This window comes from Daktulosphaira vitifoliae, unplaced genomic scaffold, assembly GCF_025091365.1.
Source record: "Daktulosphaira vitifoliae isolate Bord-2020 unplaced genomic scaffold, ASM2509136v1 Scaffold_2, whole genome shotgun sequence".
Taxonomy (NCBI): Eukaryota; Metazoa; Arthropoda; class Insecta; order Hemiptera; family Phylloxeridae; genus Daktulosphaira; species Daktulosphaira vitifoliae.
The window spans coordinates 10,053,983-10,075,242 of NW_026099573.1; the positions used below are offsets into that span (position 1 = coordinate 10,053,983).

At 35.6% G+C, this 21,260-nt stretch overlaps 1 protein-coding gene across 2 annotated transcripts; it reads left to right on the plus strand.

The window, feature by feature from the left end:
* The first annotated feature begins 1,703 nt into the window (after positions 1–1,703).
* On the plus strand, positions 1,704–19,750 carry LOC126897328 (serine proteinase stubble). 2 transcript variants are annotated; one of them, XM_050670852.1, is made up of 10 exons: positions 1,704–2,174; positions 3,156–3,483; positions 13,375–13,526; positions 15,486–16,655; positions 17,370–17,765; positions 17,848–17,924; positions 17,990–18,090; positions 18,156–18,424; positions 19,211–19,365; positions 19,427–19,750. In XM_050670852.1, exons 3-10 carry the CDS (start codon positions 13,376–13,378, stop codon positions 19,586–19,588), a joined length of 2,481 nt encoding a protein of 826 aa, XP_050526809.1. In that variant the 5' UTR covers positions 1,704–2,174; positions 3,156–3,483; position 13,375; the 3' UTR covers positions 19,589–19,750. The 2 variants fall into 2 exon arrangements, with proteins under 2 accessions (XP_050526809.1, XP_050526808.1); XM_050670851.1 differs by lacking the exon at positions 3,156–3,483 and having other exon boundaries at positions 1,705–2,174.
* Positions 19,751–21,260: the final 1,510 nt, after the last annotated feature.

Genomic DNA, 21,260 nt, shown 5'->3' on the forward strand with positions numbered 1-21,260 from the left:
TTATTTTTATTATTTGTCTCTAATAAGAGAAAATAAAAAAATTATTTTTTCTAAAATTTTATTGTACCCACTTTTTAGCCTTATTCTTATAAAAAATTTTGATGAATCAATTACAATTTTAAGAGAAGTAGTTATTGAGGTACAATAATTTAAATTTCACTACTTACATTCTTTAAAAATGTTTTAATATTTATAGAAATGGACTATGCAACATTTTTAAATGATATGATTTAAGCGCATTATAGTGCGCCAGGCCAAGTTCTAGCAATGTTAGTGTATCTTTCCCGGAAATAATTTTCGCGATTCTTCTTACCTCTGTAAATCTATTTTCTCTTAAGATAAACTTTGGAAAATAGAAATATAGAATGGAATTCAGTATCTTAGAACACTGTAGCAAACGTAGATCTTATAGTATATTGAGTGGAATTTTCCCAGATTATGGCACTGATTGCTTCAACTAGATACGATTTGTCGAAGTATTGTTAAGCAAAATCCGAAGTTAATATTACGTAAAATGTTCTAAAATAAAAAATCACACCCTCAACTAGTCATTATTTATATTGTTGTACGTGTGCGAATTCATTCGGCTTTATTTTCATACGAATTCAAAAATAAATTTTAATTATAAAATCGCCATTTAAAACAAAATTTGTCGAGTTTTCGAACTCGAGCTCTCAGTCGAAACATGTTGATTAAATTTGATAGCAAAAAAACGTCAATAAAAACAATCAACTATTGGTATTATATAAAAGTCAATTAAAAACTTAAATACCGTTCAAGTTGGAATGAAATCGATGAACAATAGGATCCGACATGTTTCATTGTTGTCCAACAGTACCTCGTTCTATTATACGGATATCTATTATTTTAGACGGCACATATCGTTTTGTTGTATCCATTGCACAAACGGACAAAGACCGATTATGATCGGTTAAGTACAAAAACGATTGTACGCAAGTGCATAAATACATGTATTTGTGAGTGATTTGTTTTTTTCCACCGTCGTGATCCGCCGCGTGCACGACGACGACATATAACGCACAGAAAGTGTTGCAAAGGAATGTCGTCACCGGCCGTAAAGGCTATTGACGAATTTCAAAGTGCAGCACACCTCGTGTCACGCGCAACCCAACCGCGTCCTTGTCCGTCGGTGGTCATTAGGCACGTCAAGTCCAACTCTGCCGTAAACGAACGTCACAAAACGGTTGAGACGATCCGCGACCGTGACTAAGTACACTTTTACCGCGTACCCGAGTCGATGATCTGAAAACAACCGTTGATTTTAGTGAACGCATTACTGGCATATTATCCGTTTGTAATTAAAATTTTTTTTTTTTAGCGGTGGCCAATTCCAGGGACCCGAAAACGTTTTTGTCGCCGAGTGCCGTGTGAAAAATTCATTCCCCCTGGCCCTGCTCGGCCTCAAAGAGAGACAGTCCAAAAGAACAGTACACGCAATATAATTGCAAACGACGGCCACGGCCACATCGACACAACAACTGCGCCACTACATTATTCGTGCGCGCAGACTAGTGTATTATTTATATATTTATTTGTACGTACTGCCATTGCTGAGCGGGTTCGCTTAAATGTTGTGTGCCGCCAACCTTGATCGTGGTGGTGGCAGTCGATCAGCTGGCTTTCGGTCGGCCAGAGCACGACGTGTACGTACATATCTGTAGAGTATTGCTGCTGAGTCCACTACAGCGTCGGACTTCTTTGGTGGTGGAGGAGAAGAGCCTAATGCCATCTTCCGGACTCGACCGGTCATCGTACAAGCGCACAAGCCACACACGTAAAAAAGCGACGACGACGACGACAACGCCGCTTCCTGTCAATGCTCTTGCCGTGTGGACGTAGCGCGTTTTAGCGTCTCTATTGCCGCCGGTCCGTCCGGAACAGCGGGTCATTGATTCACTCTGTCGCCAATAAAATCAATAGTTCATTAGTAATAATCATTTTTATGTTTTGTTTTTTTAACTTAACTTTTCACATAGTCAACTCGATCATTAATATTCGCTCTTATAACATTTTTTTTAGCAATCCTCTCGTTTAACACTAATAATTAACTGTTTTCTTGTTTGAAGTTAATCGGTTAAATATTTTATTTTTATTTGCTATCGACGTGTTGAATACTAAAGAAAAGGAATTTTCCTCGACAAAGTAAAACAAAGGTGAGTACTGAATTTATAAAATAACGTATTTTTTTTTCAATAAAAATACTTAGTATGTTGACGATTAAAATTTTACGACAAACTCGTAACTTTTGAAAACAAATTAAATTGGTTTTTTGATCTGTCTAATATTATTTTTTAAATTTGTAAATTTAAAATCCTTAGATTTGTTACAGCTACTTAAACGACGTGTTCTACATAAATTTATCATTTTACTTAAGATTTGGTTATACTGTCTGTTTCATTTAAACATATTCTTCGACATTATCCAAAACCATTTTGGATTTTATATCTCAGATCAATTTCAACCAAATTTTATCTTTCAATTTGTGTCTTTTTATAAAATATTCTCTTCTGTTTAATAATAGGATACTGTAAAAATACGGAATTAAGTCATACAAACTGTGTAGTTATTTTAATAATACAAAATTTTCAAAACAATTAAGGCGTTCAGATAGAAAAGCTATGAAGTGAAAAATTTCGTTTTTTTTTTTTCGAGAAAAAGAGTAAATACTAATACATAAAACTAATTTAAATATAAAATTTTAGTATAATATTGGATATATGTTGAAAAAAAAACGTTTGTCGTGAATTATTTAAATTTACACAAACGGCGTTTTTTTTTATTTCTCTGAAAAATTTAGTTTTTGTGACTGCCTTTTTTGTTGTGCCTCAATTATTCGTAAATATAAAGTATTCAATCGAGTTGGCCAAATAAATATTTTTGTGAATTCAGCATAGTTTTGAAAGTAAAATTCCAATGTGATTTATTTGGATTTGACGGTGTGTACGTCTGTATAACTTAAAAATCGAAATTTAAACTACACGATTTTTTTGTAATATTTTAATATAAGGTGTGGTTAGTGTGGGAATGGAAATATTAAACGTAAATCGGTTATTTCATTGAATAAGTTGTCTTGTAGTAATATTCTCTATCGCTCTACACCAAATCACTTGAAGCCATTTTTGTTTGGGTTTCAGAGTTCCCTTTCGCATACCACACAAACGGCTAATACTACTAATTCGATCAACGTGCAAAGTGCCAAGAAAATAATTTAGCCGTTCGTTTAGTAAATCGCATCATGCGGATTAGGCGACAACAACAACGACTTTGTCCAATTACAAGTGAGAAAGAGTTAACGCGTTTCCCGATTTCCGCTATAGTCGCCGGTTGCTATTGAACAGTACAAAAAATAACTGCAAGAAAGAAAGAAAAAAAAAAAACTCTAGGAACATAAACCGTATCAGATAGAACGCGTGCAACGACCACCGGCTAAATACCGCGAAGTTCATCGTCAAATCCATACAGGTCAGATTCGTTTACAATATAATTTATATCGGTAAAAATACACCTAACAGTTTTCACTCCGACGTGGATAAAAAACCTAGATTTTTATGCCAGTAAAATTCCATCCAAATAAGTATAGTAGTTTGTGCAAGAGAGTATTGCGAAAAATTAATTTGTCATCAAGAAGTGCCATGGAATTAAACATTTTCTTTTAGTACAATTTTCCCTTNAGTATTGCGAAAAATTAATTTGTCATCAAGAAGTGCCATGGAATTAAACATTTTCTTTTAGTACAATTTTCCCTTTTCGAACTGTGTCATTATTTCTGTCGAGGGCAATCCGGTTTTTACTTTTGCCCACACGTTTTTAAAACGCAGTTCGTTTGGCGTAGTCACAGGGGGCTAGTGACTATCGTCGTTTTGTTAGGGTCAATTTGTAGATCTCCTAAAGACAAATTCGTACAAACGAACGTNTTTTCGAACTGTGTCATTATTTCTGTCGAGGGCAATCCGGTTTTTACTTTTGCCCACACGTTTTTAAAACGCAGTTCGTTTGGGGTAGTCAGGGGGCTAGTGACTATCGTCGTTTTGTTAGGGTCAATTTGTAGATCTCCTAAAGACAAATTCGTACAAACGAACGCAAAGTTTCGGCGGTAGCGGAGCAATGAATTACTGTTATTGTTGTTCGGACTGCAAGTGAATGACCCATTCGTCGTGATGGGTTTCTTGCACTACTCGACATAGGAACGAACACGACTGCGGATCTTCTATTCTTGGCTCTTATTTTCAAGTCGAGATTATAATTATAACAATAATAATAATTATTAACATTTCCGAGACAGGTCCGGTAGTTAGTCTCGCTTGGCATGTCGTTATTTGTGCGACTCGGAAGAGATTGAAATCGATTTCAAACGTCAGAACGTAAATAGACAATCGAACCGATCGACTAGAAAGAGCTCATTTGTTGAGAATACCGCGCCGACCATTCGGTACACGCACAGCAGTTGGCTCCTGTAAAAAACGGATCATCTCGTGACCGTTTTCGTTCAATCTCTCGTAACGGTAACGTTTGGTTAAAAAATACCATCGTTGCGTGTTGCCCGACCAACTGTTGTTATTACAGAAAATCTCGAATTTCAATAGTTCCGTCTAATTGTTTGCGAACCGTGTTTGGTGTCTGCGTTGCGAATAATAAAAAACAAGACCTTCTGATGACTATCTGCTGAAAGTTGACGATTTCGCACGAATTTTAATGTGGTTCAGGGTTACTGAACGGTGTCTTTTGTCAAATGTTTTTCGGAGTCGTTGTAGTAATTAAACTAATTGAGTAGAAACCGGTGAGACGGCGATTTACACTAAATAGCATAGAGTTCAGTCGGCCGATGACTTTACACGTTTTATTTACACCGCTGGTGAATACCTTCGTCGTCTCCAGTCGTGTCGTTTAATTGATTTATATCACTCGCCTATAAGTCAATTCACAGTAGAAATGGAATAAAAACAATCCGTTAACGTCGGTTGGGTAAACGACAAGTGGAATTCGTCACGCCGTCCATGTACACCTCGTTATTGACAAAAAATAGTAATACCAATCGACTAAAAACTAGCTGTTTGCCATTATGGCGTTTTACCGACATTGCAATCGGCCGTGAAAATATTTAGATACTAAAAGCAATCCGACTCTATTGGTTGCCAATCGATGCAAACCGAAGCTCTTCGAATCGTAACCACATGGACTATATTGTTCGTGTCGATTATTGTATTTTACGCGACATTTTTCTATTTTTAAATATAAGCGTGTTATTTTTTTTTTTTCATTTGCCCACACGCTAATGAACTTGTAAATAAGATTTCGGACCGTTTGAAAACCTGTATCCGAGATTTTTTTGCGCAAGAATATTAATGAGTCGCGTCCGAGGAGTGGATAGACGCACATATTAAATTTGACTCGCTCAAACACACACATATCCTAATTACACTATCCATAAAAGAACTTCCGTGTATCTAACCTCTCAGGAGTTATTAACACTCTATTGAGACGTTTCGTACAGCTAAAAAATANGTGGCCAATCGATGCAAACCGAAGCTCTTCGAATCGTAACCACATGGACTATATCGTTCGTGTCGATTATTGTATTTTACGCGACATTTTTCTATTTTTAAATATAAGCGTGTTATTTTTTTTTTTTTCATTTGCCCACACGCTAATGAACTTGTAAATAAGATTTCGGACCGTTTGAAAACCTGTATCCGAGATTTTTTTGCGCAAGAATATTAATGAGTCGCGTCCGAGGAGTGGATAGACGCACATATTAAATTTGACTCGCTCAAACACACACATATCCTAATTACACTATCCATAAAAGAACTTCCGTGTATCTAACCTCTCAGGAGTTATTAACACTCTATTGAGACGTTTCGTACAGCTAAAAAATATGGCGCCAGCGGTCGTGTAACTCGTTACAACAATACAAATAATAGCAATTTAGTCGTCCGTTTCGATTCAGAAATGTTTTTCTGTTTTCACGAGGNACGGCGCCAGCAGTCCGTGTAACTCGTTACAACAATACAAATAATAGCAATTTAGTCGTCCGTTTCGATTCAGAAATGTTTTTCTGTTTTCACGAGGCGTCGGGTCGTACGAGTACAGCAAATCGTTTTCAGGCCCGTTCAAACCCGTAAAGTGCGCAAAGCAGTATTCTATACGAATGATATTCGGTTGAAAATCGTTTTTTGCGACCGGCGGCGCAAAATATTCATAAACGGTTCGACGACGAAAACATTTAAGCGAGTTATTGTCCTCGGAAGAGTATGTTGTTTTAACGAATGCGGTTAAATGATTTTTTATTGCCCGGAGAAGGCAGACGGTAATCCAAAAACGACACATCTAAATTGACATTAGATAAGCTCTTTTCGTTTTTACCGGAGATAATTTTCTCTATTTAAAATACAGCCGGTTCGTCACCGCCACCATCGGTCGGGTCGGGTACAGTGACGTAAAACACAAAAAAAAGGGATGGCGACTCGACGAAAAAAGGGAAAAAATCGGTCTTTTTCTCGTTTCTGTTTCTGCGGACTACGAAGAAATCGATCAGCCCGCCCCCCCTCGAAATGCACTCTCGAGCAGTTGGCTCGAACCCGCGTGGTGTATACAAAAAAAAATTCGTAACCAGCAAATCGAATTTACTTTCTGAACTCAAAGTCGACGCGATGATACGGCGCGTGTTGTATAATACATAAAAAAATCAAATCGTTTGACGTTTGGGAATCTAGTCAAACAGGATTACGCGTAACACCGTTATGCCAGTGTCCGTTATTACTGCACGCCGCCGTCCCTAGTGACGACGACTGCTAGATGAGAGAAGTACACGGCTGGAGAACCCCATTTAGTGTACACCGTTGCGTTCGTATATACACGCCTATCCGACAGGTACGATTGCCGGCGGTGTACACACGGCAGAATCGAACGCAAAAACACCGGGCAAAAATATTCGGGAGTGCCGCCCGACTCGCGTCCCTCCTCTCAAACGCTTCGGTGCCCACGTGCGTAACTCGTACGCTTACGGTATTTCGTCGTGTTGTTTGTCGCTCCCTCTTCGGCGCGCTGCTGTTGGTACATGGCGGCGGCGGCGGCGACTGTAGTGCGTACGCGCGGCGGCGGCGGTGTATTAACAACGCATGACGTGTACGCCGCATACATACGGCGGCCGCGCTCCGCGGGATGACCGCGACGGCGGGCACGACCCAACGGCACAAGGTCATTGAGATTTCTTTTCGGCGTGTACCGTTATGATTCATACGCGCCGTGCAATCAGTCGCACGAACACACATGCACGCACGCACTCGACTTCAGAGATTCTCGTTCCTGACACCTTCGCCTGCACCTCGTCGTCCCGTCCCGACCGGCGGATTTCGTCATCCGTATTTTCCACAACACACGAGAAATGTGTTCCTACGGCGTTCATTTGTGTTGCGCTCTCAAATGGCATCCCGTCAACAGTCGTCAATCGGAAACCCATTTGTGAGAAACTTTCTGCGTAAAGTCTGTTGTGCGGACATAGTGACAAACGGATGTTCTAGAGAAGCCTACCGCACTACCGTTAACCTTGGCCTGCTCTGAACAAATCTGGTTGTTCAACGGTTCCACTGTCCGTACCGGTCGTTCCTAGTAAACGGCGGTTGGGACCTATTGAGTTTACTTCAACATTTATCCCCACCGGATGTAAGAAGTCTTTACCGCGAGTTGTCTGTATAAAGTGTAATATAACAAATGGTACACTACTATACGGACACAACCTTTTGTGCGTTTGTGTTTGTTTTCGGTGTAATCTTTGATCGACGCTAATTCATTCAAATCGCATACAGTCTGTGTAAAGTCGCGCAGTGTTTCGACAGAAAGTCAATAGCATTGACCGCGGACGTTTCTGACTCTTACGGGTCAGGACAGTTTATGTGTAAACCATATGAACGCGCACAGTGTCAATGCGAAGAAAACGTATGCGTTTGTCTGTTGAGATTTCGCGAAAAACGGTTGTCAAACAACGTTTTGTCGATTTTCAGCTGCGATACTTTTATTAATCGTTAAAAAACTCAACACGGTCGTTTTTCCAATTATGCGTTTTTTTTCTTCTAATAGTTAGCGGCGCATAAACAAAATACGCGTGTGTCCGACTTGAGTTGCGTATTGGCGAACAATTAAAATACTACGAGTGTTATAAAACGTTATTGTTTCAACGGGTCCCGAAGGCAGTCGATGACTGGGATAAATTTCTTTTGTGCACCATGTTCAACATCCGGGTGACAAGTTCAATGATATTTTGACTCTGTTGTCTTCACGATTATTCGTGTCGATTTTTTTTTAATTAACAGGTAATAAGCGATAGACAGCAAGATTATTATTGTCGACACTCGCCCGGAATCGCGTTACGGCGCGCAATTAAAATTTAATTGTCCGGTTTTAATGACAATCAAATCCCCAGTGAGGCGAAAGAGCTTTAAACAATGTCACCCGCAACTTTCACTGAATCGCATTCCCTTTACTTGCGATCATTAGCGCATTCGCTGACCCGATTATTAACAGCGATAAATTATTCTACACTGTTTATGTCGGAGTGTACGACTTGGACAAAGTCACTGTCAAAAGATTTGCATATCTAATGTAATGTAGTGCTATTGTCAATTTTATCTAATTTTTATTATTATACTGTTGAACTTGTTGTTAAATTTAAGACGTTTAGAAGCACAATATTAAGACCAAGAGGATAAAAAGTATTTTTAAAGCCAAGTCGACTCAAATAAAACTGCGTTGACATCGTTGACCTACAAACACGTGCCGGGTTTGTTTCGTAACCCATTGTCGAGTAATGTCCGCGCATATCCTCTTTCTCCACGTCTTTAATCATCGATGAGGAATCTCGAGATCCGGCCTGGCGTCATAACTGTCAGCTATGTTATGTGGTAATATATCTATATATACACATACTTATGCAAATCGAAGAAAGTCGTTCAGTCGATACACAATACGGAAACACATCATCCCATTAAAAACGAAAACGTCGGTCGTTTCAGAGACGATGAGACGAGTTGTTTCTCCTTCTCTCGCGATTAAATACCGGTCCTATTGTTTGCATTACACAGTTTAAATATTATAATACTCGGTGACCCGAAGAAGTTTTTGGTTCATTCAATAGTACCCCCAGCGTGCGCTGAGGTCATAACAGTCATTTTATTGACGCGCGTTAAAGTCTCTTTTATATGCAATTACCCTGAACGCTTCCACATCGACGCCAATGTTTAAATTTGAACTGATTCGACTGTTTTTGATGGACACGGTTCGATATTTTCATTGTCATTTAAAAAAATTGTTCAAAAGAGACCCTAGAGATGACAGCGTTCCAGTCATCTCGTTGAATGTTTAATCCGACGATTAGAAATTAAAACTTCATTGAGACAAATAAAATATAATTCCATTGTTTTAGTTATGTCAATAGTCAATATCAGTCAGTATGAAAAAAAGTGAACTTTGTTGAGTTATAGTTTCTAAAGTGTTAAGAGATTATATAGATTATAGAGATTGATTTCAATAACTAAATGAGAGTATCTTCTGTATGAAAACATTGTAAATTACAATGATATTTAAAAATTAAAACAAATAGAGATAAACGATAACTTTTATTTGAGAATTGTGTTGGCATACGTTTTGAAATAAAGCAGTGAAAAAAGTTGAATATTAATTACAAATGATTTGTAAAAATCGTGTATTGTTCAAATTTGTTCATTTAAAATGTGTTCTATGCTTCGATCGCGATGATAAATTGAATTTTTTTACTTTCTCGCATGACTAACCTAACATGTGTATTGTTATGTTCGAATTTACTTTTGCTGCGTATGCAATGACTATATATTTACGTGTGGGAAGACAACGAAAGCGCTGTTTTTTTTGCCGGACGATCTTAGACCGGTTTTGTTTACTTTTATGAAGGTTCTCATAGTTAAAGTGCAATAAAAAAAAAAAATGCCCGAGTGATGTTTATCATTTAAATTACATCCTCTAGTCGATTAATTATTATATTTTTGATGTCCGTTCTTGAAGTAATATTTTTATAATTAAAAAAAAATGTATAGATTGTCATCGATTTGTGAGATAATGTATACACATTAATAATTATTGATTTCTACAAACGTTTAATTATGACGGAAAATTACGGTAAATGTAATTCTCGAGCTACTCCTTAATAACCAGTATCGGTTACACTCAATATAAACGGGTAGATGGTTTTTTTTTCTATGGAAGTGCTTATACAAACGTATATAAGATGTATTTTTTTGCAACTTAATCATATACATTGATTCATATCTTTTCGGATTTGATGTTACACGTGAAAAAAATGGATAGTTATTTTAACTCTAAGTGCGGTTGTAGTCATACACATTTGCATGTAATTTCCATCTAGGACTGGTGTAGTTAACGTGAATTCAAAAAGATTCAACTCGACCTATATATACATTGTTGGCTGTAGTTAAAACAACTATAATAATTATTTGTGTGCAGGGTGAGAAAAAACGGAAATAATCGGCAGCAAATTTTCTCGTGTTAGACTTGGGTTAGCTTGTTAGAAAAAGAGGGCTATTAAAACATTCGGGTTTCTCATTAATGACTCGGTACATCACGGACGGCTGGTTGCAAAATAATAGATAACTGTTACCGACCGGTAGCCAATAGAGTTCGAAGCGTCGAATGCCTTCATAAGTTTGGGAATATTTTTAAGAAGATGCGGGTCTAGAACACTGTACTGGCAATTCTGCATACCGATAAGTATCCTTATCGTCACAAAATGTGGGCTATTGTATCAATGTCAATCAAAACACTATAGACGACTTGCTATGATTATCAGCGACTCATCGACAGGTTTGCGACCAAATAGTCACACTTGCGGTTACACGAAATACGACGCATTAATAATGTCGGTTTAAAGAGATGCAACAAATTTTATTCAAACTATGCCAAAAATATCGTTAACATTTTTCAAGAAATACCTACCATTAATCCTCTCATCCATAAAACATTCGGTGTACTGAGTAACCCGCAGATCGAGTACGTGTGTGTATAATGTGGAAACATTGTAAATTACATGAGCTATTCATGCGTCGTATTGACCCACACACATAGACACGGCCATAGTTCGTACAGTTACATTTGTTATGGACCGGAATACATAATGTATTGTGCTCCGGTGGAGACATTGGAACTTTCACATTTCTAAACGGTGTGTGTCATCGTGTGTAGCTATTTATTTTCGTTGTTATTAAAAACGACTAATCACCGGGTTAAACACACGGTGTAAAATTAGAATATTATGTAGTGTTTGTTTTTCCGTCAGTAAAAGTTCTATTCGAAACCGTGTCAAGAACGGTCGTCTTCGATCCGTTGAAATGTGCCCTCTTTCTTTGGGATTTCCGGAGAAAGGCGAAGGTCCTAGAAGACGGTGTCGCTCCGAGACCACGTTTAACATGTGTGGGAGAGGGTTTACTGTTCATCTTAATGAAGACTTTATTCGGCGTTTCATATTATCGATACACTGTAGACATTCAAACATGCAGCAACGGAGTATTGAATTCAAAAGAGCAATAGATTTTGTTTTGTGATTTTTTTATGTAAAATTTATCATTTACGTATTTAAAAAAAGTATACCTTCTTCTTCTCTTCCGTCTATTTGAGGTAGGTCTAATTAAAAATAAAATAAACCATCGATTATAAAATGATCATTGCAATTTTTTTCTATCGAAAGAAACGACCTCATTCTATGCATTTTTAGATTGCCGTGACCTTTATTCGAGAATTCTCAAATCGATTCAAATTTAAATCAGACAAATTGATCAGCTGTACACTATTGTTACACGTGTAAATAATATTATTTTTGTACGAGACCGCAATTTGCACGGGTCAGTTCACGAGTCGAAACATTTACAGTTCCTCGGTAGTATGAACTAGTATTTACTCATCCAAGACTTGAGTAAATGCTATGAAGATATGGTCGATTGAGTTTTTTTTGTCCAAATAGCCACGCCGGCAGTGCAGTTGATTTTATGGTATTGTATATCGTATGTACTTTGCTTCTTTTTCATTCCTTTATTTTTTTATATCTTGTAACGTTAGTACACAAGTACCTATTAAACGCTATACGACTGTACACGCCACCCGGTCGACTGCATAGCGCCACTAAGTAGTCCACGACACACCGCTGCTCGACATCTTTAACAAAAGAAATTCGCGTATCTGTAATCTGAGTCTTAACTATGAGAACTAACCGCTACCGGCATCATATTGGCTAATGGTCGTAGAGTGCCAATAAATAGAATATATTTTCTACAGAAATAGTAAACACTACTAATCAAAAGCTCTGGTAGTAAAATGGTTTTCGCTCGGCGAGCGAAAACTTAATGGTAAAAACACCGTTTTCCGAATTGAAATCGGTGAGCATATAAAATCAAGTTAATAATTTCTATTTCAAAAGATCGGCTATAAAAGTTTCACGTCTGATGTTGTGTACTGAAACTTCAGTTGGGTATTACAATAAAGTAAAACTAAAAATTGTCGGTTGAAAACAAGACTTTTGTTTTCAAAACAGTTTTTTCATAATCCTAGTTGCATGTATATAGTGTCTGTATTCTATCGGCTCTTTTGATGACACCCAATGATCAATATACTTAGATCCGAGAGATAATTTTGTACAATTTTTATTGTTGAACATTATAGACTATCTACCGTAGGAGACCCATTAGTTTTATCCTGTTGAATATCTCGTGCGGGCATTGTAAAATTCTTTTTTACAATACTTACCCACATAAATTAAGGTTTTTCGGAAAAAAAACTGTTTGTTTGAAACCACACTTACAGAACAACCGCGATAGCTACGGTCAATTACTTCACCGACGTTATTAATCGAATTCTTCTGTTGACCGAAAGATCATCCGGTGCGATAGCCGCGAACCTTCATACTAACTCCTATCTAACTCCGTCTATTTGATGACAATCGATAACTATTTTTGTTATATTTGTGCGATAATTATGACTAGCTGCACTTAGTGGACGCCGTCGAAATGGTCTCATAAACCGAATATTTATAAGATCGACATTTGAATTCTATAATTCTATTGTCACCAAACGATCAACATCTGTGTACCTAACAATAATTGTCCATACTGTGAAACGTATATTCTTGTAAGATAAATACTTTGACTGGAATTCGCTATATTGATAAATGTATAGGATTTATATTCGAGGTCTATACAATTAGACTGGTGTTTTGAATTTAATCTATGAGAAAAAAAATGTTTACATATATGCGTGGGTACACCGCGATTGGCCATTGGTGTGACAATTATTAACTTGAATAACTGTTTGTGTTTACAGAATGAAGAGACATGGAATTTGGTCACCAATGAAGTCATCGTATGAGAGAATCCTGGTATTCATGACCTGCGTAACCGGATTACTTCTCAGTAAAAGTTTGCACGTGCGAGCCTCACCTACGTGGGGAGACAGTCCAGCAGCACTATCCGCAGGTTAGTATGTGTATTACTTTTTTTTTCATTTATCACTTGAAGGGTTTTAATTGACACAATACGAATCTTTGCCTGACACGAACTTGACATGATTTTATCGAGATAAAAACGACACTGGTCTGGTGTAATGAAAAGCACAGTAGTTACAAAAGAAAATAGGTAGTAGTAAAAAGCTTTGACAATCAATCGGAGCCCAGATATTATGTCGGCGAAAGTGTGCCGTTTTTATTTCATTACAGTATCTACTTTTCTATTAATTACAAAAATGAACTATAGACCTATTGTGTTGGACGCGGCGACCTTGACTCGTATTTGCATTGATAAACGAGATTTGCAAAGGATATAAGTAACACTTATTATAATTGGAAATACGACAAAGTGGAACATCAGCTTCATGTCTGTCATGCATTTATAATAAAATTTTGGTTTTGTTTTTTACTTTTGCTGTGTAGTAAAACATAATATCACGTTTAATAAACAAAACTACACATACAAAGTACGCGAACAATGCACAAGCACAAACATTAGCGCATACATTAAAAAAAAAACTTGTTTTACCACCGTATACTTTTACTGGTACGGGTTTTTTTGTGGTCACAATATCCAAGACGAGATAACTGTTAATCGAATCATACACACACACGCTCAATCTACTGACCTACAAACTTCCCAGACTACTACCATGGCGCATTGTCTGCTAGATTTAGGTGTAGGCCTCCATAACCGTGAGTGGAAGGAGAGTACCAGTATATTTTATGTTATTGCTGGTGCATTGGCCATAAAATGTTTTGGACATTTACTTTTTAACTATGCATATCTCTTACATCGGTAAAAAACATACGAGAAAAATAATAGTAATGAAGAATGAACTGTTGTCATGTGCTAAAAAAATTTAGTGAGTGTGCAAGATTATGGACGTACAGTGAATATCTGATAATTTACCTCCGCGGTGGTAAATTAAAATCAACGGTTTTAGAATTCAAATTATATAAGAAATTACAAACGTTTTAAATAAAAATTTGGTTTTCAACAAAGTTGAGAGTCAATGACTTTTCCATTTATGTGATCTACAAAGCACAAGTTTTTTATTTAAAATTGTTAGATCACATTTCTTTGTTCAGCGGAACAAGTTCATTAATCAGTCTGCCCAAGGTCTTATGGTCGATTACTAACACATTTTGAATCATTTTAAAAGTCAATCACTTTGAATATTGCCAGTGACTTATTCAAGGATAACGCCGTTTATATTATTATTTCGTACACTTAATGGATTTTGATAATGTAATTATTTTGTGTGTTGAAAATAAATCTGAAAAAATGTGTTAATCTATAAACTTAAATTAATTTCTAAAAATTAATAAACCTTCTTTGCGTAAAATAATAGACTTTTAAAAATTATACTGTAAATATTTAAAAATACAAACATTAAATATTTAAATCTTAACGAGGGACCGAAATCGGAATGTTGTTTTAATATTTAATAAACCGGAATAAATTTCTCAAAAGCACAAACGCCTTTTTTACAATCGTCTTATTTTAAGTGGTACTTCGACATCATAAAAATTATCGCGACGATACAAAAAATTCTGGATTAGTTTTTCACGGTACTTGATTTCATAAAAACATTAACCGTTAATGTAATTCCAACTGTTATTTAATTGATGCATAGGTAAAAATAAATAAAAACCGTTATTGGTTAAAACAGTATTACCGAAGGTAATTGCATTACCTCCGAATAGTGTTGTGAGGCTTTAGGAAATATATTAAACTAAACATCCAAATATATCTTCGTTGCAATTGTAAGACCACATTTTTTGGCTTGCGAGTGCGTTTGAACTTGGTTTGGGTCTATACTTACCAAAATACCCATATTATTGTTAAAATATTTGTTGAGCGATTCTGTTGAAGGATTTTTAGATTTTTTTACACTTATGGTAATGAGTAATTATCTTATTTTAGACTTTGGGCGCAATATCAGACAGTTGCCATGTGTCAGCCGGAGATCGGGCGAAACGGGAATTTGTATGTTCGCTTATTCTTGTGCGAAAGCGAACGGGACTCATTTGGGTACGTGTATCGATCGCTTCTATTTCGGTAGTTGTTGTAAAATACAAGAAAGTACCGAAATCGAAGTAAACGAGCCCGACAACTATTTGAACAACTTGGACAACGAAATAGGGTCCGCGGTCACGAGTAACGGTGTAAAATTTGGACAGGCCAACACCGACAGAGTTCAGACGAGTTCGGCAACGGCGCCGACTTCGTATAAACCCACGTCGCAATTTACCTTGCAGTCGTCTTCGATCAGTACCACAACGCCTAGGAACCAGTACACCGATCAACCGGCCGTCAATGGTCTGACCAAACCACCGACCACGTTATCCACCGGCGCTACAGCCGCACCGTCCACGTACCCAGCGCAAACCTCTTCGCAATCGACTAAACCATCGTCGTATCCTTCGACGTTTTCTACGGCAAAGCCTACGACGTCAGCTTCGCCGCCCAAACCCAGCTCGTTCAAACCGCCGCCTCCAAATACGACAAAACCTAAACCTTCTCACACGGCCAAGCCGACCGTACAGTTTTCTGTTCCGGGATCGACCAACGTCCCGTCAAGCACACCTCAAACTCCGGTAGCGTCGACCCAAGATGGTCTGAAGCCCACCAGTACTTACACAGGCGTTACGTCAATGCGACCTTTGAATTCGTCTACGGTCATGACCACGTTCTCCACGACCAAGCCGTCGGTGAAGCCGTCGTCTACCGCAGGACCCATAAACAACAAATATACGTCGCCCACGCCACTGTTCACGGTAGCTTCGTCAACGCCAAGCAAAACTAAACCAGTAACGGGCAAACCCAAACCTACTTCTAATAAGCCCACCACGGACCCTCCAGCTCCGTTTTCAGCGTCAACAAGTAATGTTCACTCGACTGTTGAGCCTACGACCGCAGGCTCCTCGACGGTCGTTCACCATATTGTTAACTCCACTCGTCCGAACCAAACGTTTAGCAACGGCCCCTCGACGGTTACATCAACTTCTCCTACTTTGGTTACTTGGACTACGGTGGATAAAATCACAGCAGAATCTTCGGAGAGCTCAAAACCGCTTCCGACTGTTGCAAATAGTAAGTAATTAAAAAAATACCATTTCGAACCAACACATTTTTTTTGGTTTTATCGATGTTACGAGTATTTATAAATATAATTTTTTCAATAGATTTTGGTTTTATAGGATTCATATTTCTGGGGTTTAAAGAGTTGATATTTATTTTTGTGGTTTTCAAGTATTTATCAAACTGAACTAAATTTAACTGTTAGTAAACAATTTTTTATTAAGTATAAAAAAAAAAATACAAATTTCAATAAATTTATTATTTATACATATATTATGTAAAAATAATTAAAGGTTTTTTTTTTTAAAAATCGATTTCCATTTTGATAAAAATAAAGATTTTATGGGTGGTGGTTCAACCAGAAAATAATTGTGAGCGAGGGCGTTATTACCAGTTTTTTTTTTCACTAAAAACTTTTTACTACTTAAGGAAACTCAGATGAGCAAAAAAAAATTGTTATCACGACTAAAAAATTCAAACATCGCTAATCAGAGGGAGGTTACCACTCTCTAACCCTTCGAGGTTTCGCCACATTTTATGGATGTGCAATCCGGTTCGTAGTCTTAAATAATTCTTTAACCGGTTTTTTCCGATTAATAATAATATATAAATAATGTAACAGTCATATAATAAAAAATATTATTGAAAAAATAAAATAGAAAATTTCATAAAAAATTGAAAATAAAGTATTGTATTACAATGTACTCTAATGATTTTTTTTTTTAGCTTCACCCAAACCGTCTGAAAATTCAACTGTACCGCCGTGGATCAAAGTTCCAGTGGAAACTCATGAACCGAACACAGTCCCTACTGTGCCGACAAAGGAAAATAGTAGCCCTTATATGACTACTATTAGCAGTAGTATGGCCTCGTATACATCTATTGCGACTACGTCTAAACCCAGTATAGCTCAAAACACACCTAATATCGACTTATTAGTGACTTCCAGCGAGTTAAACACTGGCAACAACTACAATGGCACCACTAACACCTTGCCTAGTAGCACATTGCCAACGTCAGAGACAGCTACTTCTACACTTTCAACCAACTTAGTCACCGATTCGATGACGGACTCCAACGAGGCTGGAAGCGCTCCACTTAACATGTCCAACTACAAAGACGGTAATTTATTTTATTTTATTTCTTTCTGCTAGATGCTGTAAAGAGATCTAGTAATTTTTTTTGTATTATTTTGTCCAATTAGTTTGTGGTAGAAGACTATTTCCAAGTGCAAGAATTGTGGGAGGTGAAAAAGTAACCTTTGGCAAATGGCCCTGGCAAGTAAGTTGTTAATATTCATCCAGTTTTTTTTTTCGATATATACTTATGCCGAAAATTAATTACAGATTTCACTTAGACAATGGAGAACGTCCACTTACCTACACAAATGCGGCGCGGCTTTGTTCAACGAAAACTGGGCTGTAACAGCTGCTCATTGCGTTGAAAAGTAAACGACTTCTCGTAACGTTAAAATAAATACGAAGACATACTAATTTTGTTTTTATTTTTTAGCGTACCTCCTAGTGACTTATTGTTGAGATTAGGTGAACATGACCTGTCCATCGAAGAAGAGCCTTACGGATATGAAGAGAGGCGTGTCCAAATAGTCGCATCCCACCCGAAGTTCGACCCAAGAACCTTCGAATACGATTTGGCCTTGTTGAGATTCCATGAACCCGTGAAATTCCAGCCCAACATCGTACCTATTTGTGTGCCAGAAGACGATTACAATTTTGTAGGCTCTTCCGCCCACGTAACCGGATGGGGAAGACTCTACGAAGGTAATAATGACGAACATTATATGATCAATATAATATTACATTAAACAGGGCGATTCTTTTAACATCAGCCACTGAATCTCTCTTAACATAATAAATCTTTTGAATTTCGTAAGTTATACATGTATCTCCATTTATCTGTTATAAAATAATTTTTAGATCTATCCATTCTATCTTATAGAGGTGTCAACTTTATTTTTTAAATGGTAACATACACATTAAACTAATTTATATAAAAAAAAAATTATCTCATTAAGAAAATGACTGGTCAATAACAAATTTTGGTCTAATACTAAAGAAGTTATTAGCATTTTAAAATATAGACTGGAGTCTGTTATTTTTATCATTAGTTATTCCTTAACTGCTGTCCTCCTTCCACCTAGGTGAAAAATGTTGAATATCTTCCAAAAGTTTTTATCAGCTAGTTATTTTTTGATTAGATATAGATTAGATTTACAATTTGATTATTTTCTATTTTATAAGCTAGTTAAATATGTTTAATGCCATTCAAAAAATAAAGTTAACATATCTATGATACACGAGGAATGAAGATAAATAATATTTTAAAACATATAAAGGAGATACATATGTAACTATCAAAAGCAAAAACAAATAAAATTTACAAAAAGATTATTATTTCAAAAGATATTGAGTGACTAACAGTAAAAAATCACCTTATATTCACTTTGGATTAGAATCTTTGACTTAAAATAAACTTAAATAAGACTATCTTGCATTCAAAACTCTATCAAATAGTCCTATAGAATAATGGTTTAATTTTTTTTTTAGATGGTCCTCTACCGAGTGTACTCCAAGAAGTAACAGTACCAGTCATAAATAATTCAGTTTGTGAGACCATGTATCGAGCGGCTGGTTACATAGAACATATACCAGACATATTTATTTGTGCTGGTTGGAAGAAAGGTGGTTTTGATTCTTGTGAAGTAAGTGTGATAAAAGGGTCTTAAAAATGTTCATTTTATTTATTTTTAATAATTATACTAGGGTGATTCTGGTGGTCCCATGGTGATACAAAGACCCGACAAAAGATGGCTACTAGCTGGTATAATTTCTTGGGGAATTGGATGTGCCGAACCCAATCAGCCCGGAGTTTACACCAGAATATCAAAGTTCAGAGACTGGATTAACCTAGTATTAAATTACTAAGCGAATCATTTATATGCTCCGTCTAGAACAGACAAACAAAATAATTAAGAGTCTAAAAAGAAAATTAACCAGCTTCAGTAATGGTGTTTCAGCAATATTTGTTGATCGTTTCTTTCTTTCTTTTTTATTGTTCCTAAGCTCTAGTAGGCGTTTATATATATATATATATATATATATATATATATATATTATATTATATTATATTGTGTATAGTCAAGTCAGTTCAAAATGTGGTGATAAAAGATAAAACATAATAAGTATATTTTAATTATATGCTTTTGATTTGGGTATGAGTTTATCGCACTGCAGGTGTGACTTGGATAGAGTTCTAAAAACACATAGAAAAAACGTACATTCAATATATAATTTCTGTCTGCACTCTTTTTACTATTCTTTTATGTTTAAGTATACTTGTTTTTACCAATTTCATTTTATTTTAATTTATATTTTTACTCAATAGTTTTATTTTATATTTTATTAGAAGAACTGAGACGATTGATTGTTAAGTTGTATTTAACTTTAAGATTTTAAAAAAAATCGAAGTAATTTTTAAATTATACATTGTGATTCACCATCAAGACCAAAGTTTATTTTAAAAAGTTACTTGCCCTTGAAAGAAAGTTACATCCATTTCTATCGCGTATTCTAGAAAAAAGTTATGATAATTTAAGAGTTTATAAAAAAAACTACATCTACTTACGTATTTAGGTTAAAAAAATAGTTGCTATTATACCAATGAAAGAAGTTGTATTGAGTTTAAATTCTATTGTATCGTATTAATGTTAATTAGGAAATGACAGCATGCAATAATTTAACATTACATTTGTAACCTTTCAATTGAAAATTTTGTAGACGTTACTTATGTTTAGAATTAGGAGTGTGCTAGGCTCAATTTTGTTTGGTGGGATAATGAGTTTACACCGTGCACTTAAAGATATTAATAATATAATTTAATTAAGTTTTTATAATTATCATTATATTTTATACCTTTACTTATTTTGTTGTTTATATTTCTGTTAATGTTTAAGTTACGTATGTATTGTGATATAACTTAATTGTAATAATATAAATATATGTGTAAAACTAATGATGAAATTTATTTATAATTAAATGTAATTTTAAAGTAGCTATAAACATATTGAATAAGTACTCTGTACCTTAAGGATATAAGGAAAATAAAAATCTCTCACAACACATTATTTGTTAAGTTTTAATACATTCATAACACATTATTTATTTTAATGAAAACATTTTTAGACAAAACAGCAATTTTATTTGTTTTTATATCATTTTATATGGATGTAGTTATTATTATTTATAGAAAATAGGTATTTGTTCAGAATATAATTACAATTTTTGTGTACAAAATATTATTGTTTTTTTTTACTGTGAATGATTGAAATACAATAGAAGTTTAAAAAAATATTGAATGTATATTAATTATTTTTGAAAATTTTCTAGATTTCCGATATTGTCTAATTTTTTTAATTATTGATTATGTTCTGGAAAGTCTAACATCTTGTAATATATATTAAATAAAAAACTTCAGTATACTATAAAATTAAAAAAGAAAAAACTTCACCATGGAACTTGTATTCTATTTTAAAATAATGATCAATGTTAAAACTAATTTCTTTGTAAAAACTGCTGATTTTTTATTTTTAATATTTGC